The sequence below is a fragment of the Telmatherina bonti genome, assembly GCF_933228915.1.
Source record: "Telmatherina bonti genome assembly, chromosome: 13".
Taxonomy (NCBI): domain Eukaryota; kingdom Metazoa; phylum Chordata; class Actinopteri; order Atheriniformes; family Telmatherinidae; genus Telmatherina; species Telmatherina bonti.
The window spans coordinates 24,497,253-24,521,994 of record NC_136611.1 but is presented as its reverse complement, the minus strand read 5'-3'; the positions used below and the strand labels follow the sequence as shown (position 1 = coordinate 24,521,994).

General features: G+C 38.3%; 2 protein-coding genes across 6 annotated transcripts; both read left to right on the top strand.

The window, feature by feature from the left end:
- Positions 1-943: 943 nt before the first annotated feature.
- Positions 944-13,194, top strand: dbnlb (drebrin-like b). 5 transcript variants are annotated; one of them, XM_079251487.1, is made up of 15 exons: positions 944-1,071; positions 4,377-4,432; positions 4,655-4,767; positions 4,859-4,933; positions 5,456-5,605; positions 5,988-6,065; positions 6,541-6,692; positions 6,787-6,841; positions 8,416-8,490; positions 8,773-8,896; positions 9,176-9,298; positions 9,631-9,705; positions 9,894-9,952; positions 10,040-10,127; positions 11,970-13,194. In XM_079251487.1, exons 1-15 carry the CDS (start codon positions 989-991, stop codon positions 12,104-12,106), a joined length of 1,443 nt encoding a protein of 480 aa, XP_079107613.1. In that variant the 5' UTR covers positions 944-988; the 3' UTR covers positions 12,107-13,194. The 5 variants fall into 5 exon arrangements, with proteins under 5 accessions (XP_079107613.1, XP_079107612.1, XP_079107614.1 ...); XM_079251486.1 differs by having other exon boundaries at positions 10,037-10,127; XM_079251488.1 differs by lacking the exon at positions 9,176-9,298 and having other exon boundaries at positions 10,037-10,127.
- Positions 13,195-16,585: 3,391 nt separating this feature from the next.
- Positions 16,586-23,720, top strand: arid5a (AT-rich interactive domain 5A; the record flags this gene model as incomplete). Its single annotated transcript, XM_079251691.1, has 7 exons — positions 16,586-16,706; positions 17,890-17,951; positions 20,935-21,103; positions 21,220-21,272; positions 22,061-22,158; positions 22,244-22,403; positions 22,497-23,720. The coding sequence occupies 7 exons, from the start codon at positions 16,586-16,588 to the stop codon at positions 23,718-23,720; spliced, it is 1,887 nt and encodes a 628-aa protein (XP_079107817.1).
- Between the last annotated feature and the right edge of the window lie 1,022 nt (positions 23,721-24,742).

Below are 24,742 nucleotides of genomic sequence, written 5' to 3'. Positions count from 1 at the left end.
AACCAGCCTTCATGCATTTTAAAATTTGAGGCAAATGTGCTTCAACTGCCATCATGAATGGACATGTCTACACGTGGTATAAACACAATAACTGACCTTGTTACAACAATAAAACTCATCTTGGTTTATTGGTGTTTGCAGTTATTTGTGTGTATGATGTGTGTATGATGGGCCATACTTATCAAGTAATAAGAGGAGCATCTGCTTTTAAATCTAAAAGAATAAATGTTTTAATGAAATGAGAAAATGTACAGACATGATTCAAATGTCAGGCTAGGATAAGAAGAATGACATAAAGATTTGATTCAGGCACAGACAAAATTCACTTAATGTGCAAGCACAAGACCAAGGGCCCAGCCTGTCAGTTTTTTCTTCTTGGAAAGTCAATTATAGGATCAATAAAAGCCTTAAAAGGACAATTAACAGCCACAAGGGCAACAAAAAGGTAGACATAATTACAAAACACAAAAGGATTATGTACACAACATTATATTTGCACTTTTTTTTTTTTTTTAATACAATGGGGGGGGGGGGTCTTAAAAACACTGAACGAAAAAGTTTTATTTATTTGGTTATTTTTTACAATAAACAAGTGGCACCACCACGCTGGTCACCTGCGGGCTCTGCATCCTGGGGTACGTTTGATTTAAACACCCATACCAAGTTTTTGCTGTGTAGACTTATAAAGTGTTTGCTTAGGGAGTCATTTCAATATAACACAATTTGCTTAATTGATAAACTGGTATTTCTTCATTAATGAGGGAATAATTTAGCTCTGATTTATCGTTGGCTTCACAGTTATTAAAAAAACAAATATAAGATCCTTGCTTTTGGAGTGTCACGTTATGATATATGCAGGATGCTCTGGCAGAAATGTCGCTACTAGCTAAACTAGCCTCCAACAGCTGAAAGCCAGCATCATCGCCACTCCTCCTATAGGAAGGGCGCTCCCCGGATAGCTAGCTGGCTAGCTGTACACAGCAAAACGATGGCAGTAAACCTCAGCAAAAATGGCCCTGCATTGACAGCAGCATATAAAGAAGTAGTAGATGAAAAGTCCAATACCAACTGGTAAGAAACAACATGTTTAAATTTGTGCTAGCTCTGTGCTGGATGGTTGATTAGCTACAGCCTATATGCTAGCTTTGAGTCAGTCCAGTAAGTTGACGTGAACCTTTGTGTTGGATAAACTATCTCAGAATTAATGTTCTTCAATGCTAATGTGTTAACTACATCAGACTTTTTAGTTTTTGGTTAAATAATAACATCTGGTTAAATCGGCTTTGATCTCCTCACAATCTACTTTTGCCCCAATTGTGTCCTTACATGAAGGATTTGCAAACACAATAGCTTGCAATAATGTTGATTGACTAAAAAATTGGCACCCTGTCCACCTAAAATAGTTTGCTGTAATTTTAGCTTGCGTTGAATGATATCATTAATGAGAGAACAGGGTAAGTTTCTCGCTTCATCACCCACTTCCTGGATAGATAGGATGTTCAACATGACCAAAGACGAGACAAATCCAGGAACTTCCTTTCTGCATTACTTAATGTTAGAGAGGTATTGCCTTGTGGCACAAACCTGTTGAATATTACTGGTGTGTTTAATGGTGACCTTAATTAAATAATCCAAACGGCCAATTCTCAGAGGGGGTCCTGCTGGCTCCGTTTTCAAATGAATGTCACACACTTTGAAGCATTTCACAGGTTAGTTTTACGTTTCCTGCTTGCAGTGCATTATCTTTTAATACTTCTTTTAAGTTGTGCTGACAGGGGAAAGTAGTGAGATAATAAAGAAATGGTCTTCTGTGGACTAATTTTAGATTGAGCAACTTCCTATTTCTTCAGAAATGCTGTGTGCCCTGTACTGGGAGGAAGTACAGTGGAGAGGACATACTGGGTTACCATTAAAGCCTGATCAATGCCCTTTGGCTTTGTTTTCATCAATTTACTTCTGCAAGCATTAATTTTGGTATTTGAATACAAAATAAAACCTGAATAATATATTAGGTTTGTCACGTAAACACACACACACATCTACATAATTTTGTTTATTTTTGAAGTAGCTGACAGTAAAATACTAATCTAATTATCAGTCATATTTTAATACAATGTTTTCTTTGAAATGGGACTCATTTATATACAAAATTTCCCTTTCTGTCACTTAATTAGACTCTTTTATGTTCATTCTAAGTAGTGTTTATGAGTGGGGGTGGGTGGCATGATCTTCTGTACTGTCCTGTTTTGATTTAGACTTGACAAAGCCTCACATTAAACACACTGTTGAGGATGTGAAGAATCATCTAGTATTTTCAGCAGCTTGTACAGCATTTTTTTTATGGATTTTTAGCTCCAGCGGCATCCTCGGCGCACAACCAGCCTTCTTGTTCAGTTTCTTCAGTCTCTCTAAGTCTCTGGCTCTGAAGAACTTTGTGGAAGACATGCAACATTTTTGTGGAGACATTAAATGATCTTAGCTTCCTAAGAAGTAAATTATGCTTAATCCATTTTCGTTCGTAGATTAATTATTTTTTCAAATTTCCTGTTTAGTCAGTGCTTTGTTTGCTCCTGTTCCTGTTCTGAAGTCATCAATCATCTCTTTTGTTTTTGTATGTATTCAAGATGAGATGATTTTTACAGCACCATCTAAAACATGCACTGATACTCAGCTTTTTTTCCATTACTGACACACCCTACATCTACAAAGTCATCAAGGGATTTTTGAAGATGACCAGACCTCGAGTTGTATTTGAAGGCTGAGGTCTACATTGTGAAGAAAAACAGAGAGAGTACAGTCCCTTGTGGTGCTAATGTTTAGCTGACCACCATCTCAGACACATTTTCCAGTCTTACAAGCTTTGTTCTGTTTGTCGGATAGTCATAAATCAAGGTGGTTGTGGAGATTGGTTCACATGGTTGGGATTTTTAGGCATTCTTCTGTCTCAGGGTGGTGTTGAAAAGGTGCTGAAGAATCCAACATAGTTGTTCTGAGCAGGTTTTTAAGGATGCCTGAGGCTGAAACCATCCGGATGTGCAGTTCCAGGTCAGTTTCTGCAGTTGTTTCTTCACCTGACTGCAGGACATAGAGAGGCTAAAGGTGGAGGCAGAGGAGGTGTCAGTACGTTCATGACTGAGTTGCACGGTGACAGAATGAAGGTGTGACAGGAAAGCTGTATGTAGGTGTGGGGGAACTGAAAAATATTTTCAGGTCATTAGGCCTGTCCAGAATTCCATCAGTCTGATCACCCTTTAATTTGACGTCTGTGATCTTTTGTTGTATGTTTTACCTCTGGTTTTGTTGGAGCTGATTTTTCTTTTAAACTTTTTCCTGCAGTTCTACTTGCACTTCTTAATCTTTGTATGTTTAAGTTGTTTTTGTCTTCAACCAGTAACTTCCATCAGTTAAAAGTAGGTCTATACAAAGTTGCTTTTCCCCTCTAATGCTCTAGAGGCTGGCTCCAAAACAGTCAATCCCCATAGACTCCTTTGTTAAAAGGTCTAAATTCACAGCAGAAAAAAGCATTTTCAGAACCTTTCCAACAACTCCTGAAAGTTTCATGAAAATCCATCCATATCTTGAGTTATCTCGAACACAAACAAACAGCTAAACGGCAGTAAAACATAACGTCATTGGCGGAGGTAATGAAGTCACAGGCTATGTCTGCAGTGTTCAGGTAGTAGGTAATGTGGTCCGCTACCAAAATAACACACCTAAACTCTTGGGGTAAATATGATAGAGAGCTAGAAGGTAACAGCTAAATGTCCCTTGTTTTCCCTACCCCTTTGGAGTGACATGTCTAGGATGGTCAAAACAGTAGTCAAAAAGGACTGCAATTCCACCTCTCTTAAGCTTTCAACTGATTACTTTATCACAGCCTGCTCATAAAGTCTTACAGCAGTATACAGACACATCAGGGTCTGGGATGTGTTCATGCAGCCATGTCTCAGTGAAGCACATAATACTCCATTCTTTTTCAGACCTTGTTGGCTAGTAAACCCATATTGCCCATCATAACAGTGGGAAGAAATGGTCTGAATTTCCACTGGTTTTCTGTGTCTAACTTACATAGATTTTTATAGTCTGTGTGATGACTGGTTGCTGTTGAATGATTACTTTGTAGGTAACAATAACTTACAACTTATTGCAATTATCTGCAATTGGCTTACTTTCCAGTACTATAACATGTTTTAGCCAGATTATAACCTTGAAATGTTATTTAATCTACATGGGTTTAATGTGTTAGTATGGTGTTACTGTCACAGATGCTTACAATACTTGTAAAAAAAAAAAAAAACATGTCTTCTTTACTTTGGCGAGAAGGGATGAGTATCAGTGCCAGTATTTGAATGTCTTTGGTCTGATGTTATCCACAGGGCCTTATTCACATATGAGGGAAACAGCAATGACATCCGCCTGGCAGAAAAAGGGGGTGAGTAAATGAGTAGTTATCAGGTTTTAAGATCTCAACACAATTTTATCAGATATTTGTAGGAGTGTCTGTCAGCAAGTTTCAGTGCTGCAGTACTGGCACAAAATGATCACTTGCATCTGATTTCTCAGGCCATCATTTGCAAGAGGGTGGGGGACATGTCTACAGTTGCACAAGAAACCACTGTAACCATTTGACATTTTCACAATGTTTATGTGTCAGATGGCGGACTGGAGGAGTTGGTTGAGGAACTCAACAGTGGAAAAATTATGTATGCATTCTGCAGAGTTGAGGACCCTAATTCGGGTCTGCCCAAATATGTCCTCATCAACTGGGTAAGTGCTTCATGTCAGTCTTTGTATGTTTAAATGTTTTCTCTAAAAGGACCGCCCTTTTTACTTATAGAACAAATCACTTTTGTTTCAGACTGGAGAAGGCGTAAAAGATGCCAGAAAGGGAATATGTGCAAATCATGTCCTCTCCATGGCCAATTTTCTTAAGGTAACCTACAATGTTTCGTGTTCCCTTTTTTTAAATATGCATTTTATTTTCCATTGTTTGTCTGGAGTGACCTAGAGTGTATTTGTGGCATTGTTGTGATGGCCTTACAAAATAACAGAAATTGAAGTAAGTATAGCCTACAACAGGCAAACAGCATTCTGCTGGTATTGTTCTTTAAAAGGCTTTGTGTTAGTGTGTGTGTGTGTGTGTGTGTGTGTGTGTGTGTGTGTGTGTGTGTGTGTGTGTGTGTGTGTGTGTGTGTGTGTGTGTGTGTGTGTGTGTGTGTGTGTGTGTAAGAAGTCTGAAAAATTAGAAAACTGTAAGAAAATGCTAAAATGAATTATTCCCTTACAGTGATGGATTCTTGAGTTCTGTTATACTTTCATGTCGTACCTGCTGCAAGCAGGATACTTTTGTGGTGCATGCAGGAACCAAGATACAACAAATTTTAGATAGCAAAAAGGGGCATACTTCCCTGTGCATCTGGGAATTGAAAGGAGCTTTTCTTTCATTCTGTTTCAGGGAGCTCATGTCACCATTAATGCCAGAGCAGAGGAAGATGTGGAACCTGAAGCAATCATGCAAAAGGTGGCCAAAGCATCAGGAGCCAACTACAGCTTCCACAAAGAAACTTCCAGCCGTTTCCAGGATAGTGGTCCTCAGGGGCCTGTGGTATGCTATTCTGATTGTCTGTTTCTGATTGGGATAGGTAACTTTCGGAAATTATCTTAACGTGACTCTTCAAAACATGCATACATTGGAAAATGTATTATTTCTTTTGGATACATAAAGAGAGTTCTTCTAGTAAGTTTTCAGATGTTTGGTAATTTAATTATTTTTTGTTGCTTTCATTTATCAGACTTTTTTATAATCAGTTTTTACTATATACATATCCTGATCTTTTCAATACTCTAAGCTTTTATTTGATATTGGCAAATTTTAGTGAGACAAGAAAGTAAACTCAAGAAATGAGCCTTTAAAAAAAAAATTCTATAATTCAAGTCAAACTATGCCAATATGATTACCGTTTTAAATAGTATTTTTATTCTTACAGGGTTCAGTGTATCAGAAAACCAACGCGATGTCAGAAATCAAGAAGACCAATAAAGACAGTTTCTGGGCACAGGCAGAGGTACAGTGGAAAAACTTGAATTAACCCAATACACAGAAATGTGAAGGATGCATTAAACAGCTCTTATAATCTTTAATCTCTAATTTTATCTTTGTAGGGGATGTTTTTGAAAGTTATTTTGGATCCCTGACTTAGCAAACCCGCTACAGTTCCTTGTAATTATTAGAAAACATTGCAGTTATTACAACAATTCATTTGTTTCAAATGATTCTCACAAAAAGCCATTTACTTAGATGTTCAAACAAGAAGGAATAACAAACCAAATATAGTTTTTCTCAATGAAACATGCAACTCCAGTCAGATGAGTTTAATATCTAACTGACTACTGTTGAATAGTTTGGTGCTTTTTCATATTTATTGCAGAAAGTTTTGCTCATTTTCTCACGTTTTCTTAGAGATGTTGACTCTCAGCTTTTAAATAAAATTAACAAATTGTAGTACCCACCATGACTTTGCTGGCTTGGTCGACTTCTAGAAAGAAGAGGAAAAGCGTCGGCAGGAAGAGCGACGTAAGGCTGAAGAAGAGCGCCAGAAGCTGGAAAGGGAGAGGAAAGACAGGGAGGCTAAGGAAGCGGCATTGAGGGAGAAAAGGGACAAGGAGAGGTCCTCTCAAATTGAGCAACAGAAGTAGGTTGAAACTGTTTAAAAACATGCACTGGTATACACTTAATAATAGTACCCATCAAACTTCTCAAATAAAAATGTCCTTTTGTTTTATTAGGAAGTACCAGCAGCAGCTGGAAGCAGAAAGTAAAGAGCAGGAGAAGCAGCGTTGGGTGAGTGTTTCACTATAATTCCCCACAATGTTGTGCTTTGAAGTCACCTGACAGGCTTGAAGATCAGATGCTAAGTGAAGTAGCCTGTAATGTGTCCGATAAGTTTTGGTTGTGAGGAAATCAACACTTAAAGCAAGACACTACAGGTTAACGGTGAATTTTTTATAACTAACTGATGTGTCATAAAGCTTTGCTAAATTATTCTTCTTTGAGACTATTATTTTTGTTTTGCAAATTTCCTGAAATTTAATGTTTACATATGTAAATTTGTCTTTAGTCAAAAAAGCACTAATTTGCATACATTTCCAGAACAAAAATCTGAGCGGAATAGATTAGGGTTAGAAATCTTTTTGCATGTTGTTGACATATTAGAGTAAAAGCTTTTAAAGAGGGGATTTTGGATATTTCTGCTATCACTTCTCAATTAAGAAAATATTGTCAATAACCAGAAAAACCTAAATTTTGGTATAAATCAGGCTGTGAAAAAATCTTTCTGTAAAGAATTTTAGAAATACAGAAAGGAGAATAATTGGCATATTTGGAGTAACCATGAGTAAGTTGGGAAAAAATTTTAGAGAAAATGGCCCTTAAACTTTTTGAAGGTAAAATTCAACACATTTCTGTTTTACAGAATTCTATGTAGTCAAATTAATGAGAACAGCAAAACTGAATATTATTAACATATTAAAGCTGACAGATGGACATCACACATGTGTAGGAGTTTCATCTGAACACAAACTCAGCAACTCAGTGACACATTCATACATCTACTGCTGGCACCCCTCCTGAGAAAATGACCTTTTTCTCAGGTCTTTTTCATGTGGATTGTAATATTTAAACATATTTTAGTCATAAAGCAGTATTTGCAGACATATGATCCAGTCAGATGAATATAAACAACTATGCAGGAAATCTATAAAATAGCAATGTAACCATGATATAGTTTTTATTTCCTGAGCTAAAAGACACTACTGTGGTGCTGTGCATTAATTATCTATCACCACTCTTCCGTTTTGATTGACAGCTTCATGCCCATAAACTCGATTCTCCGAACTGATGAACTTTTCTGTTGTCTTCTCTGACAACATTATAGACGTATTTCTTTTGGCATTTTGTTTAAATAAGTCCAGCAACAGCTAAACAGGAAATCCGCCAAACTTTTCGCCTGACCAATATGAACCAATGACATTGTCCAAACAGGAGACCAGCCAATAAAAGTTTGCGCCTAACATGAAACCCGCCCTTTTACTATAAGTTCAGTTGCTAAGATGAGGGGAAAAGTCACGTTTGTATGTGAGCACACCATTCAGCAAATATGCCCGGATTCAGAGAACCACCACACTGCTCTGCTTTGTGTAAGAACGTAAACTTTAAAAGCTGTCATAGTTTGATGTAATCAACACCTAAAATGTTTATTTTTCACATTTCTTCATACTAGTCAGAAAGAAGGCATGTTAAGGAAGAAATAAAACATCAATTAACCAGGTGATGGGGGGTTTTGCCTGCCATGTCTTGTCTTAAGTCAGGAAGTTAGCAAATGTCAGTAGTACCAACATTAATATCAACATCATCAGGAGGAGCAGCAGCAGGAGAACGAGACAACCCAGAGGAAATCGCTCAAGAGAGGTGAATCGGTGGAGAAGGCCAATGTGAGTTCCCCTTCCGAAAAGCCATCTCTTTCCCCTAATCCAACTTCTTTATTCTTGCCTTTCTCTAGCAAAGCCTCTGTGTCTCTTCAAACTTGAGTCCAGTGGAACTCAGCGGAACATGAATGTTTCTAGCGTATCTTTCATGGCATGTTCATGAAAGATAGGCTGGGACATCTCGATCGTTTTTGTTTGACTTCTATTGTTTTCTCTATTCGCAACACTCACCACCACATTCAGAACAAACTGCTTAAGCTTTTTTTTTTTTTTTGTTTTTTTGTTTAGGAGGCTGCCTCTCTAATCTCCCAGCGTGCTGTGAACCCTAGAGAGATGTTCAAACAGAGAGAGCGTGGAATGACTCCTAGTGACTCAGATGTGCCCCATGCTGCCCCTGCCAGCCCTCAGCCAGGTATTGCCTCAGCGTAAATAGGCTCTTCTTTATATTTAATGTCAAATGTGACACACGCATACACTTGCATTAGTGCAGAGCTTTCTGAGCCTCTCTGTTTCCCTACGCGTTCCTTCCTCAGAATTGAAACTTTTCATCAGATTGTTTGTTGTCTCATAATCATGTTTAACTATGTCACCATAATGCCGTCTCTTCCTCTTCTTATTCTGTCTGCTCTTTGTTTTTCTCTCTCATCCATTTGTTCGCATGCTTTGGGCGTCATTGTCTGTATCTGCTCAGGGCGTCTTCAAAGCCCTTTTCTGTCTAAGCAAGTGTGTGAATCTGAGCGAGCCAGCTCATCTCAGAGCCAAGCTTCTGCTTCTCCTGCGCCAGCAGGCTCCGCCTCTCCTGTCCGTGCCACAGGTGTGAGCTTAACACGCACACATAGACGAAAAACACCTAGACCACTTATGGGGTTTCAGACTCAGTCTTAACAAAAGCTCAATGTTCCATTTGTCATTGTTACACCTATGTGTCATCATCCTCATGTATCTTGTAATTTTAGGTTTCACCTTTAGCCAAGCTTGCATTGAGATTACTTACTGGTTTCTTGGGCTCATTTTTATTTGTCATTGAGTGCAACACACCAACAACTCCTCAATACCTGAGTATGGTGGTGGCGTTGAGCCTGTGTGGACTTGTGAATGTATTCCATTGTGTACATGCATGTCTGTGCTTGTGTTTTGGGTGATAAGAGCCTGAGGTGGATGATGATGAGTCCAGGTGTGAGTATGATGAGCAGGAGCCTGGCCCCCAGCAGGAGTGTAAAGGTGGGGTTCATTTCATATAAATTGGCCTAATTCTTTAGTGCATCCGCTTCCCATCCCTTCCATCTGCTTTAGTGGAAAAATGCTGCTGGGATGCAGGTTTTTCTCCCTGCTGTTGCTTTTGCTGCCACCTGCTGGCAGATGGCCAGTCCTACTTAGACAGTCATTCTCATGGCAGTTTTCTTTTTCAGAGGAGGCACCGGCTGCCAACTCTTACATCCAGGAGCCCACTTATGAAGAGCCTGCCCAGGTGGGATTTAAGCTCCTTTTAGCAGGACAACCTCTCTTCATCATATTAGGGAATTTGAAACACAAGTTAAGGATGTTTCTTTAGCAGGTGGAGGAGAGTAATACCTATGAGGTGACTCCAGAAGACACAGCTGACAGAGGCATCTGTGCCAGAGCCTTGTATGACTATCAGGCTGGTGAGTTGGAGGGTTTTTTTTTTTATTTTTTTTTTATTTTGATGGGGCAAAGGGATGGGCAGATGTTTTGACCAGTAGACGTTAGCTATTCCTTTCATTTAAGCCATGGTCAGTGATAATTCTAATGCCAACTGGCATGCATAACCAAGTTGTATCACTCAGGCGTTACCATAGCAACGCATTAATCAGCTGGTTCATTAATGCAGCTACAGTTTGGCTTTGCTGTGCGCTGCACTTTATATATTCTGCTTATTTTAAGGGCTGAATAGGCAGTTGTATTTTTGGAAGATGCATGTTAATGACTACTATGCTTGCAAATAGAAGATTTGGTTTTTTTTAAAAAGTCTCCAAAGATCCAGACTTCCTAGCAAATTCTTTCTAAAGTCTTCACCAGCAGCCATTTTTCTGTACCACTTTATGGCTGAATCTACCTAAGTGTGTAAGAAACTTTCAACCATGGGAAACCTAATTCTGACACCTCATTTAGTTTTCTCACCTCATTCTTAATATTCTGTTTTGTTGGTTTGCAGTTTAAGCCTTTCTTTTATTAGACACTTAAATGTGAAGCAACTTGACAAGAAATGTAGGGTGAGAATGGTGTGTAAAACAGGCTTTTGGCCTACATTGTGCTATTTGGATCTTGCGGTTCTGTGGCATATGCCATTCAGCTGTTTGTGCACTCACCCATTTCCTTTCATTGTCTGCATCCTATTCTACTGCCTCGTTTTATTCTGTTTTTGTTTTTTTGTTTTTTTTAATTACCGCAGCAGAGTTAGTGGAGGGTCATCAGAAGTGCTGTAAAACACTAGCAATGGAAACAATAAACCCATTGACCATATATGAAAGATGGACGGAGCCTCCACTGATTAAAAGTGAAGCCTATGTGGAAGTGCATAAAACTGCAGTTCTCCCTTCATCCACTAGGGGCTGCAAAACAGCGCAAATCCCCATAAACTCCCATGTTAAAAAGACCAACTTCACAGCAGAAATAAACATGTTTACAGCCTGGTTCAAAAATCCATTTTTGGTTTATAGGTAAGGTTTACCTTCATGACAACTGTAGGAGGGGAGGTAATTTTTTTCTAACTCGCCCGTTTAAAAGTAATTTAATCTCGAAATTCTGCATATTTAGGGGCGTGTCCTTTTGATTGACAGGTACCAATCTCCCGCTTTAAGTAAAAAGAACGTAGAACAACCGCGGTTTTTAGCATTTTAACAACGTGGCTTAGCTTTAGCTCGCTTACCTCCGTTAGCTGGTTAGCTCCTGTTATCTCTGGGTTAGCTCGGTTAGCGCTTAGCTACAGACAGCTTGGAGTTCGCTCGATGTCAATCATCCACCATGATGCTCACAGCCCCCCTCTCAGCTCCACCTCTTTGCCCATGTTTGTATTTTCCGGGTGAGACGACACGCATGCCTTTGCCTAGATGGCGATGGTAGGAACCGTCCACCGAGCTTCAATTCTGCTCTTCAGAAACCTATGGGTGACGTCACGGAGGCTCCGTCCATCTCTATATACAGTCTATGAATAAACCACAAAATCAAACTGCTCTTATCTAACCGTTTTTCTCGAAAGCTGGGACAATATTTGAAATGTAAATAAAATAGATTGTAATTATTAACAAACTAATTTCAATTCAAAGATGGTAAACAGAAAGCATATTCAGTGTTGCGACAGATGTACTATATATGTATGTTTTTATGTGTAACTCTACGATTGATTTCCTGTTTAGTCCTACTGTAAAGTTGAATTTTCAGTATCAAACATAGGATTTTAAATGCACTGTTTTAATACCACAAAGTTATTACACTCATGTTCATGAGACTTTTCTCTCCTCTTTCAGCTGATGACACAGAGATCTCTTTTGATCCTGATGAAATCATCACCGGCATTGAGATGATAGATGAGGGCTGGTGGCGAGGGTATGGCCCAGATGGCCATTTTGGAATGTTCCCGGCCAATTACGTGGAGCTAATTTAGCCTGGCATATACACCCTGCACTTTCCCACATATCACCAATGAATCAAGCCCTGAGGACCTCTGCAGTCACACAACACACAGCAAAGTCAGTCCTCCCATGCAAGAGGAAGAGCTGAAATCGAGCATACAAGTCTCCAAATTGTGGACCAACAAACAGATAATAACTGTGGGCCAGAAGCTTTGGAAGGTCCCGCTTCATTTCAAGAAAGTAATTCCACAAACTTGTTGATGTTAAACACAGCTGATGGCATAGTATATGCAGACTGACCCAAATTTTCCTCACTGGCCCCAAATACAGTCAGTCCCTTTACCTGTAGATGAGATCAGTACATGAGCCCTTCAGTTTTAACTTCAGTTGTGAGAATTAATAGCACTTCGAGATTGCATTCCTTATAAAGTGACTTCTGTTCTATTTCAGGTATGATTTAGTCGTTACTTGTAGCAGATGCTCCTACCCATTTCAGGAAAAAAGAAAGCTAGTGGTACCAGCTATAGCCTAATCTTTTGCTTTGTTTTTGCCTTTCTTTACCGGCATACTGATTTATCCTTTTTACGTGACTGAACTTCTGTCCTGTGTGAATTTCAAACTTGTATTGTTCTGTGGTTGAAGTGAGTATTTAAACAAGCAGGTGATATTTGTGGTGTTTTGGAGTGTTGATAATTCTAGAGCAGTGCAGAAAACGGCTAAGTTCCTTTTTTTAACTGTGAGTAAATAGTTTCTAAGTCCTTCCTCATTTGGACCACATCATTTCAACATCCTTTTCAGGGACAAGCTAAAGAGAAGAACACAGAAATCAGCATTCATTTCTATTTAACTTGGATCTTGCTGGGCTGAGGTTGAGTTTTAGTGTAAAACTGATCTCCGATAACTGATAATGAGATGCAACGGTGCTGATGATGAGGCTGTGTAAATGCAGAAATGCTCCTTACAGATGATCAGCTTGAAAAAAGAAATTATGCAACTTTTAAATCATAGAATAAAATCATTGCTCTTTGAAGCTTTGGGGTCACATAAATGAAGTTGGACGTGCATAGTAAAGGGCATTGAACATCCACTGCATTATTCATGGTTGTTTTTTTTTCAGAGTCTATTGTAATGCACACATTCTTCATAATAAAAAAAATTAAAATGCAAGCTGTTTCTATTTTTTTTTCCCTTAAATTCTGGATGAATAGAAAACGGTTAGATCTGTAAGAATCTTGAGGGATTTCCAGAGTTTAACAGGAACTCAGACGTCTACTTGCAGGCTTTGCTCTGTAGTCAGTTTCCTGGAATGTGGCGACAGCTGGGGAATTCACCTCTTAATGCATAGGTTTCATTTTCATGTGAAAATCTGATTTTACATCTTTCAGCTAATTCATGTTCAAGTTAATAAGAAAATTAACTTTACTGTTCTGCCACCGGTGTTACCCCAGCCTGGTCTGGATCTTTCTTCAGAAGCAAAGTTCATTCAGTCTTGGCATTATTCATCTCATGTTTAATTGCCAAACTGCCTGTAATGATGTCATACTTAAAAAAGAGGTCATTGTCTTTCATTCCCACCCTTTATTAATATTTTTTTATATATTTCGCATGTATTAAATTTCAGATGTGGCTGTTGATATTTTGGCAAGAAATGAATCAGCTAATGTAGTTTCAGAATAAATTCCACACACACCCGCCCACACAGTTAAGAGACTATAAAGATGAAAAAATCTGCTCCCACTCCTAAGCTTTTACACCTCACCTTTGAATAATTACAAATATATTTCTGAAAGTTTCTTGCTACCCTTTGTAATAATGATTATTTCCATCTAAAGAAGCTCATTTTCCAAGTCTGCTCTGGATTTAAATCTTGTGTGCTAGTTAGATGTTTGCTGATCATTCCCAGGAAAATGAGTCACTTCAGACAGGAAATCTTTTCTGTTTTGAAATAATAATATTCTCTCCACTCATTCTCATTTAGATTGTTCTGCCCTCACCTCAACCTCATATGTCTGTGTCATTGAAAGTGTGAAATGAATAACTGGGGATTTTCTCAGTCTCAGTCCGTTGTTTTTTGCTCATTATCTCCACATTTGTTTTTGGCTGCAGAAGAGAGAGAAATTCTCTCGAGTTCTGCAAAACAAAACACAGTAACACAAAGTGAAGCATTATGTAAAGCTACAATAAATAATGAAATGATCATACCCCATCGAGCGTCGCCACATCAATATGTACAAGTCATTACAGACCTAATGGCTGCATGGCGCTACATTCACGCTTGCCTGATAAAGTCTGGATGGTTTTAAATTTAACAGAGGACAGATTGAATGTCTGCCATCTTATATAAATTACTACGGGCTGCTAGGAACAGTAAACTTTATTTGTCTTACAATATAGGTTGAGTTAAATTATGTGGTACCTTAAAGAAGAAAAGTACGAAGCTGCGCTGAGAACTAACAAAGTTCTTCAAAACAAAAACTTGTTTTGCATCTTTGGTGGAAAAAAAAGAAAGAAAACAGAAAAGTCAGATTTGGGCAGTTTGGAGATATTTGGTTATTTTGACATTTAGATGCTAATCAGTTTCAAATGTCATTCTCTATCCGCAACAGGTGGAGGAACAGGGCATCCCCCTTTTTTAAGAGATCAAAAACATGCGGAGGAAACGTGGATAGTGTCAACTGCAGCTTTTCTTTACTTGACTGAATCACCAGATTTTACAGAGCGTGAGACAGCCTTAAGAATATGAAGGGGAAAAAAAGCAGTAAAATCTAAGTTTGACCTGGAGAGATGACCTCAAAAAGACTGGTTTTTATCTATCAGGCACTTGTGTTTTTTTTAAATTCATAAGTTGTATTCAAACTTGATGTGACTACTGCTTGCCAATGTCCTAAAATCTGAAGACACCTCCCTTTGACTCATGATGAGCAGTAAGCAAGTACATCACTGCTGTTTTTTACTTGCCAGTCACTCATGTTAAATGGAAAAAGCAGCTTCTGCATTGTCCTGGCATTTTATTTTTAACCAATATCTCTGGGCAATGGTCTGTAGAAACTGTTTTAAAGAAGTAGCACATTCCTTCTTCCTTAAAATCTTAAATCCAGGCAGCAACAGACTGCAGCCTCACAACTTTCATTTACCCACATGTGAGCTGTTCACACAACTATAAGCTGCTGGGGGTCAAAACTAAATCAAATGCCCATCTGTGGCTTATTCATTAAATGATGCGTGATTTGTTGTTTCAACTTAGGCTGCAGCAGTTAAAATTTCAACCTTACATTTGAGTCAAAGAAGGTATTTGTTTTACAGATCAATGTAGCAAACTTAATCAAAATTGGTATTATTTTTTTAGTGATGTGTGTCTGTTTTTTGCTTTCAAATTGCATATCCATAATAATTTCCATAAGAAAGGATTTGCTACAGATAGCTCAAGTACCATCATAGTTCCCAGTCCCAGGGGATGTAAATGGTTAGAGAGGAAAGATGTTTCCAAATGCAATTCTGTTGTGTCATTTTTAAAAAAAAAAATATTGTTATACTTTATTATATTCAAGAAAATGATGTCTCTTCTTCCATGCACTTTAACCCCCACCATGCAGGATAATGCCTCATAGAAATATCTCTCCCACTGTACATGTCACAGTCTTACTTCCTTTATTGAAGAGCTTTAAAAAATTATTGTTTGAGTAGACATCCAGGAAATGTGCTGACAGTTAGATGCTTTTAAACCTTTATTTGGACATTGGTTGAGTGGTGTTTTCACTTCCCCCAATTTAAGCAATTTAGCTGAATTTGAGTCCTCTCTGTGTGTCATGGGTGCCAACACTTTTTTTCCCCAAAAGGTCTGTTTCAACTAAAAGAAAACATTCACATTGATGCATAAAGGATGAAGCTATTGTTAGTCACTGTTAACTGGTTTTCATATTTTTCCGTTCTATGTTAATGTACGTATGTAAACAAAGCAGAAGGTTGGCAAACATTTGAAGTTTTTTTTTCTGAAAACATAAATTACAAAAACATGATGGGTTTTCTTTTATGTGTTGTAGTTTAGTGTGTGAGTGTGTGTGTTTTCCAAGGTTACAGGTTTTGTACATGGAACTATGCATTGGTCTGTATTAGACCCCTGTTGTTGCTTTTGTTGTCATTGTTTATGTTCTTTTTAAATCAATAAAAAAAAGAGGGGGGAAAAAAGGAAAAAGCCTCTACCTTGAAAAATTGCAAAAATACATACAGTCTAAAATCATATTGCAGTTAGATGTGATAACAGCAATGCATTTTTATTTATAATATAACAGCACGGTTTTGTTTATTGCATGACATGCGACTCAATTTGACAAAATATCTTAAAACTGAATTCATTTAACACTACCAACAATGTAAACACAGGTACTTTTTCTGATCTGAAAAACAGAAGATGAAACAGAGAGAAGAGATATTCTGAGACTTGAGTAGTTAAAGAAAGAAAAAAAAAAACTCAGTTTCCCAGCCTCATTTGCAGCGGTGTCATCATTCAACCAATGAAACTGTCCTGCGGAGACATCTTCCTATTTCGTGGTGTCAAGCTGAAGAGAGCGTCGCATGAATTACTGTCACAAAACACAGTGAAGCCAGTGACTAGAAGACAACTTCTGGAAATGGGTGAGAACTATATTTATCTTTAAACAAAACCACTAACTATTTATATTTACTAAATCAATGTATTGAAGGTAAAACTTTAAGACTTGTCAAAAAAGTTTTTTATTTATTGATATCCAACTTATAAATATTGTTACTTTTGTGTAGAGTATATAAAAAGTTACGCTTTTGCAAAAATACATTCATGTATTTTGTTAGAAATTGTAAGATTAAGAAAGTAGTAATATTCAAGAAACTTTTCAGCTTGTTAGGTATTTATAGACTAGAATACTTGACAGCTATTCATCTTTGCGAAAATCCCCGCAGCATATGACTCTTTTAATACATGGAGTTATAAAAAAGTATTGGCAAAAACATTTCTTCATCTTGTGAAATAGAGAAGTAGGAAGCAACTGAATGCAGAATTAAAGGTTCAAGCCACAGTACAGGAAATAAGTGAACTCAATAGAGAAGCATATTGGTTTAGCAGAAAAATGATATCACTGTGGGTGGAGGGCTGCAAGGTAGCTGCCAATAGCGGTCGGTGGCATCTCTTTCTCAGAATCACAACTCATTCCCAAGCTTGAAATTTCAGCATTAATCTTTAAGTTTCTCCAAAAATGCAAATATATATGGTACTGAATATGGAGATGTGTGAGGAAAGCAAATATATACTGAAACTAAATAAAAAAGAAATGAATATGGAAAGAATACACATCACATCACATCACATTTTTTTCTGCTATGGGGCTCCTTTTTCTTCACCATCTCTTAAATACCATCTGTGTACCGGTATGAAGGTGGATATGCTCAACTGGAATCATATTTTGTTTGGAGGGATCTCGCATTTGCGAAATACTGTAGATTTAGTGTCACATTATTTTACAGTGCTGCATACAAGTGGTTGTGTTCTTGAGCAGGAAGCGGTTTTGCAACTTGTGGTTTTTATATCACACTCAGTCAACAATATATTTGACAGATTACTATTTTGTGTTTGCATGTGTGAGTGTGTGAGATCAATTACCTGGCAAGTGTTACACTCATGCAAGGGTAACTTTTAGGTAATTTTCTGCATTGACTATTTGCTGAGAGGAGGGAGTGCTGGGCTTTATCATTAGGGTTCTTTGAATTTAAATTCACATACTGAGGTGACTTTTTAAAAAAAAAATTTTTTTTAAAAATTCTTTCTCTTGTAATTCAAATGAAGCTCAAGAGGACCAGAGTGAGACGTCGCAACAAACAGCAGGCAGTGATGAAGAAAAGGTACGGGTGAAAAAGTTACAAACCTCATTTACTGCTTCTGAAATGTCATAATACTTGTGAAACATGGGTCTTGTGGCACCATGATGGGCACTTTCCATCAGTTACAGTTATTCTGACAGCATACAGGACTACTCAGAATGAGTGATGTGTTGTGTTTTCGTTTCTCTTTTTCAGTCAGTTCGAGACAAATGCTGGGTGTGTGTGTGTGTGTGTGTGTGTGTGTGTGTGTACAGCTGTTTTATCTTTTTCCTGATTTGTGAAATGAGTAACAAACAAACGTGATTCTCCCTTTTTAATTTAACAGAGATCATATAAAAAAATTTAAAAAACTCACACGCCTTTCACACACTGCAATATTTAATTGCGCATGAAGAAACTCTTGCAGCCACTATTCTGGTAACTGAAGTGAGAGGTACAATATGAGAAGCACAAATTAGCTCATCAAATTTCCATAGTCGATGTTAGTTGAAAGCCTGGTGGTTTCTGTGGTGACTTCTGCCCTGCAGATAGCATCAATCCTCAACGCCGCCAACAGTCATAGTGAGAATCACATATCAACACACTGACATCATCACCCACACAGTTTTCCAAAAAATTTCATCGGTGAAAATCAACTGACTGTTTCACAATGATATTCGCTCTACACTGCGGAGTGAGAAATGCAACCAAGGGGCTACACTATACAGCTTATAGCACAGACGTTTCCTGTAGGCAACCATTGATGCATAAACCTGAAACTTTGGTGAATCAGACCGAAAAACAATGACGATGAATATCATGTAAGATTCCAATAAAATCATCGTAGTCATGTGATTTTAGACACAGCTGCAAAATATAATTTAAATATACTTTTTTTTTCTATATCACATTTATTGACCAATCACAGAAATGGAGATACATGCAGTATGTAAACTGTTGTGTGAGAATAATTGATAAACATTTCTCTTTTTTTAATGCACAAACATAATCTATGCAGTGGGAAAGCAGATTTTTAGTGTTCTGATGCAAAATAAGAATGGAAAGTCATAGTTGCTGGCTGTTAGCTGGAAATAGCAGTGGAGCCACTAAACTGTGACTCAGTCGGGACTATCTTGGTTAGAGCCCAGTACCTTCACTATTACTCACTTCACAGATTTACTTCTCGGAACCAGGAACCACATAGAGGAACTCGATTCAATATGAAACCACCATGAGCAGTTTTGTTGTACAATGAGAGCCAAAGCATCTAGCTGAGATGATTCAGAGTATGATATTGGCATCCACTGTGGTCTCCACTGACATCCAGCCAGTTGAAATTGATCACAGCAGCAACGATGTGAGAGTTCACATTTGAATATCTAGTGTGAATTCTGTAATCTTGTGTTTCACTTTTGCAATTAACTTAATCAATCACAAGTGACTTGAGACGTTATCATACCTTGAAATCTGATGAAGAATAAGAGCAGAAAGCCAGAGCTGTTGGTGATTGGCTGGGAACAGCGGAGTGGCCAAATGTAGTGGCGACTACAGTCGATATGTGGGAGCAGGACAAGAAGTGAGCTTAACTGTTGGCAGCATCCAGGTTTAAAACACTCCCTACATCCGACAAGTTGAAAGTGTAGTGGTCTATGACAAAAAAACAAAACAAATATCAATAGAACAGGTACGAAACTTAGACACATTGAAAAAAGTGCACATGTAATCATTAATGTTATTATATAAGCTCAGCATTTTTCACAAAATGTGAATGGAGAAGGTTATTGCAGCTCTCAGTAATATTTTTTCTGCCTGTTTTTATCAAACTTTGGTCTATGTATATTTTTTAAACATAGAAGAAAGAAAAAAGCAGTACAATTACAAAAGACATCACCTTCTTTTTAGGTTTTTTCCTGACTGCTCATATAACATGTGAGAGGTGTGCAAAGTTTCAAATCCTTGAGTGTTTCTCATAAGAGCCTGCTTCTGTGCTGTGTGACACACTTTTTTTGGTGGGCCAGGCTTTTCTTCTGTTACGTATTTACATCAGCACATAGCTTGCCTGCCTACACACACACACACACACACACACATACACACTTGTCAATAACCAGTCAGAACACAAATCTTATTTGAATCTCCATAGCGGGCAGACGAGAAATGCTGCAGCAATGTGGCATAAACCAAAATTCATGCTTTTTCTTTGTTTGTTTTACATTAAAGCAAGTAAAGCTGTCTTTGAGGACCCAAAATATAAGGGACTTGAAAAAGAGCCTAGTATAGGTTAAGTTGACCATTCTTGATTATCACAGCTAAAATTCAGAAACTGCATGAACATTAACAAGAGGTTTTTTTTTTTTCATTTGTTTGTTTGGTACCTTCTGTTGAATACTTCTGCTTTTAAATGATTCTTTACTAAAGTTATTATCTTGCTTGCCTTTACTGTTTTAGTTCTCTTTTCTTGAAAACCACAAACATCAACATTGTGAATATCTTATGCTAGAGTTTTGAGAAGTGTGATGTATCTCAGTTTTTGGTAGCTTGAAATCAGCCCTCATCACTTTATATTAGCTCTGCAAAAAAAAACAAAAAAAAACCCACCAATATACGGTAAACACACATATTCTAGATATTGCAAGACCTTATACTATCATTAAGAACGAGTATTCTTTATTGTCAACAGTATTTATTACTTTACTATTAAGCTTGTTTTTAAAGTGACATTTGGAATACTTGTAATTGACAACTCTAGACCAAAAACCTCCCAAGTCTGATGCTTTCTCTCCAGACAGGATGTGTAGTGGTTATCTATTGAAAGTAGCGGTAAAACCCTACTCTCTGATTTTGATGTTTCATTTCAACACTTGAGTCTCATGAGATGACTATGTTTTTTTTTTTTTCCCCATCCATCATATCATGCCTTCAACTGTAAGACAGGTTGCTATACAGTGCGATGGTACCTCACATTTACGGGAGGTACATCAGATTGATAAGATGTATTTTCTCAGAGACTTCTGTTTTCTTCCAACCTCAGGCTTCTCCCTGCGTTATCGAAATTCACGACTCTACAACTGAATGTGAGGAAGAGGCGAGGCCCAACAAGATGCAGATGGAGGAGAAAACATTTGTGTCCCGTTTGTATACTTTCATGAAGGACAAAGGTACACCTATAGAAAGGATCCCACATCTGGGCTTCAAGCAGAGTGAGTTACCATTCATTGCATTGTACTTGCTGTTTTATGGATGCAATATAGGAGGAATTGAGATGAAAATAATTAGATTATCATGATTTTTTTGTTTGTTTTTTCCCTCCTTGCAGTTAATCTTTGGGGGATCTACCAAGCTGTTGATAAACTTGGGGGCTATGACTCAGTAAGTTAATTTTTTCATGAACCTTGTAGAGTTTGCTGGTTTTTCTAAGTGGAAAATAAGCAGACACTACATACCATACTGGCTTTTACCACAAAGCAGGACAATGCGACTGCTCTGCTCTGAGTATCACGCTCTGTTGTCTTTGATGTCGCCGTTGTCGACATGTTCTGAGAGTGAAACTCATACTGAAATGAAACCAGACAAGACCTACAGTTGACCACTGCACAGAGAGACATATGTGCAAGCTTAAAAAAATGAAGGTGTTATTTTAGTAACACACACAAGCGGATATGGCATTTAAAGTGTAACCAGTCACAAACCTTCCTTTGAGATATATGTCAAATTAGACTTTGAAGCTGGTACGCTTAGCTCCAACCACAGGATGAAAGTTACTTATTATCATTACAATATAACTACTTTTCAAGACATGCAAAAAATTAACAAGCACAGTAATGTTTAACAAGATGTCCAAACACATTAAACAGCACTTATCTATTTACTCCTGCAGAATGTGTTTGGTACATAGATTGAATATAACTTGTGAAGATAGTTTGAGCTGCTGCAAAATGAAGCCAATGCATGTGTGTTATACTTACATTCTTTACTGATAGTGTTGTCTGCCGTCAAAATGACCCGCCGCTCACATGATCTGTTAGCCCAGTAAGCATTTTGTCAGTAGATTCATAGTCTCACGTAGATATCGTAATAAAATTTGTAATTCTGATGGGGTTTTGACAAAAATCTGCGTTTTATTTATTCATATTTTACCTCGCTGTGCTACCCAACAGGTGACAGACCGACGACTTTGGAAGAAAGTCTATGACGAGCTAGGAGGAAGCCCAGGTAGCACCAGTGCTGCTACTTGTACTCGAAGACACTATGAGAGGTGAGAGTAATCCAGTTCCCATTTTGAGTTACTTATTTTTTTCAAATCATGATTGTAAACGCGACATCTATTGCTTATCTGACAGGCTGGTGCTTCCCTTTGAAAGACATATAAAAGGGGAGGAAGATAAACCCTTGCCTCCAAGCAAACCAAGGAAACCATACAAGAGGAATCTGGAGAGCAAAGTTAACAAGACTGAGGGGAAAAGAAAGAGGACTCATTCAGAGAGAGAAATGGATGCGGAGGTACCAGCTAACATCTCTGGTGGAAATCTAATACAAATAAATATGCTGATTTCCGCTTGTGAGTGACAAAATGTTCTCTGTATTATCTTCCAGATACTCCCCCGAAGAAGTCCGGATGTATCCTGTCAAAATGATGCAATGATACATCCTCACTTTACTCTCTGGGCTCCCTCCGACAGATGTCTCTCAGATTGCTCTCAGTCAAACAGAGCTGCCACCGATTTCTGCTCCTCTGTCAATGGCCACATTCTGCAGGTCCCTGCATCCAGCCGCTGGGTTTCTCACATCCCATCAGCAACTGGAAAGGTCATCTCTCCACTTGAGAAAAAGAAGCGAATGGCTCAGGCCAGCCTTAACATACCGCCAATTTCTCAGAGAGAGGACAAAGAAAGGCCTTCTGTCATCCACTGCTCCCAGTCCCCAGCCCGGGCTTCTTTTAGCAGGAACGGCAACTCCTCCGATGGCTCTCCTCTTCCTCTATCTTCCTCATCTTCCCGCAGCCCCTCGCCTCTGTCTGTGTCATCAGAGGATAGTTCAGTAGAAATGGAAGATAAATCTTCACCAAGCTCAGAGGTTCCCCAGAATGGCTCTAGCACTGTCAAAAAACATGAGGATACCATGTCTGTGAGCTGCAGGGGGACATCTACGGACTCTGCAGGACAGAATAAGGATACATCTCAAGTCAGCGCCCAAGTATCAAGCACTGACTCAGTAAATGGCCAGATTAAAGACTCTGCCTGGAAGACTTACTACAAAGAAGCAGCCAAACATTTCACGCATCCTTTCCTTCCACTCTCTTCTTTCTCAACATCTACCTCCAGTTTCACCAAAGTTATTCCAAAATCTGGGCAGCTTCTGCGACCTTCTCCTATTCGGCCATTTTATAAAATTCCCCAGAACAAGCTGCCTCAGCAGGACATCTCTCTGACTTGTAAGAAGCTCATGGACAGTATGAGTCCATGGCCTTATCAGGCAGAGAAGAGAGAGAGATCCAGGACAATGCCACAGAAAGTTCCTCCTACTCCACATAGTCTGCCTCCTTCCACTGCCACTCTGCCCACGTCATGCGTACTGTCAAGCTGCGACAAATCGACGAGAGACCGTCGGCGCCCTCCCTTATTACACCCTACGTTTCTCCCCCACAGAATGAGACTACCTCAGTCTCCACTAATGTACCGTCATGTGCCAGTGGGTTTAAGTCACTCTGCCCTCATCGGGCCTACTGTGTACCCATATCCCTACCCCATTCCTCTGTTAAATTCCCAAACTGGGTATACCATACCTGCCATCAATCCTATTTATCCTCACAAGTTGTGATTTTCTTTTAGCACATTCAGTCTTCACTTAACACACAACTCGGCCTAGATGTTTTAATGAAGCTGACTGCAGAAATAATGGGAAATAGTGAAAAATAAATCAGTTGATTACAAATTGATGAAATATCATATTGTATTGTTTTCTTTTCTGAGAAAGTCATAATTAGGAATACAGGGAAAAAATTATCAAATTTGAACATGATGTGACTTTGGTAGCTTAAACACATCGAAATGAGTTCAAGATGTTTGATCTGGTCAGCTTAAGTTTCACCTAATTCATCCTTGGTTGCACAGGTTCTTTACTTTGTTTTTGAAAACAAAAAAGTCACAAAACTATTTGTTGTTGAACTGCATGTGAAGTCTGTAGAACAAGATGCAGAAAAGTTTATGTACACCTATATACGTGTAAAATAGTTCTAGGTCTAAAAAAATACATATATTGTATTTTCATTCAAATGTATTTATAGAAAAATACAAAGAAAAATAAAATTGTTGAAATAATCTTGTTTTTTTCTGTTGTTTTGATTGTACACAAGCATAGTGCTGCCACCCGTGAGGTGAAAATATGACTTTATGGCATTATAATGTAATAGACTTATTGTAAAAACATGAAACGTGTTCTGCCTTATTGAAAGAACGTGAAACACAAAGTATGAGCAGCTGCAACCTACAAATATTCACACAAAAAATGTTTTGTATGCCGAAGCAGAAACATTTCATCACTACTTCAACTTGTTGTATAAATAGTGTGTGGGACAGTTATGAGCATGATACTTCACATGCCTGCATGCAGTGAGATGTATGTCCAGTGAATCTGTGTGTGTGTGTGTGTGTGGTGCTCTTGGTTAACTTGTACCAGTGGTTACAACTATGTCCTCTGTCCTCTACAAAAACTAAAATAAAATTTATATGTAAAGCGACACAGAGAGATTAAACTGCAAAAAACTTGGTCCTGTCTGGTTTAAGGCTGCAATGGCAACATTATCACAGCTTCATCCAGAGTGTAACAGTAGAATCTCACCA

Coding starts and splice junctions, on each gene's coding strand:
- dbnlb (XM_079251486.1), top strand. CDS start 989: ATGGCAGTAAACCTCAGCAAAAATGGCCCTGCATTGACAGCAGCATAT. Junction 1,072..4,376: donor GAAAAGTCCAATACCAACTG/GTAAGAAACAAC, acceptor TGTTATCCACAG/GGCCTTATTCACATATGAGG. Junction 8,897..9,175: donor CCCTGCCAGCCCTCAGCCAG/GTATTGCCTCAG, acceptor GTATCTGCTCAG/GGCGTCTTCAAAGCCCTTTT.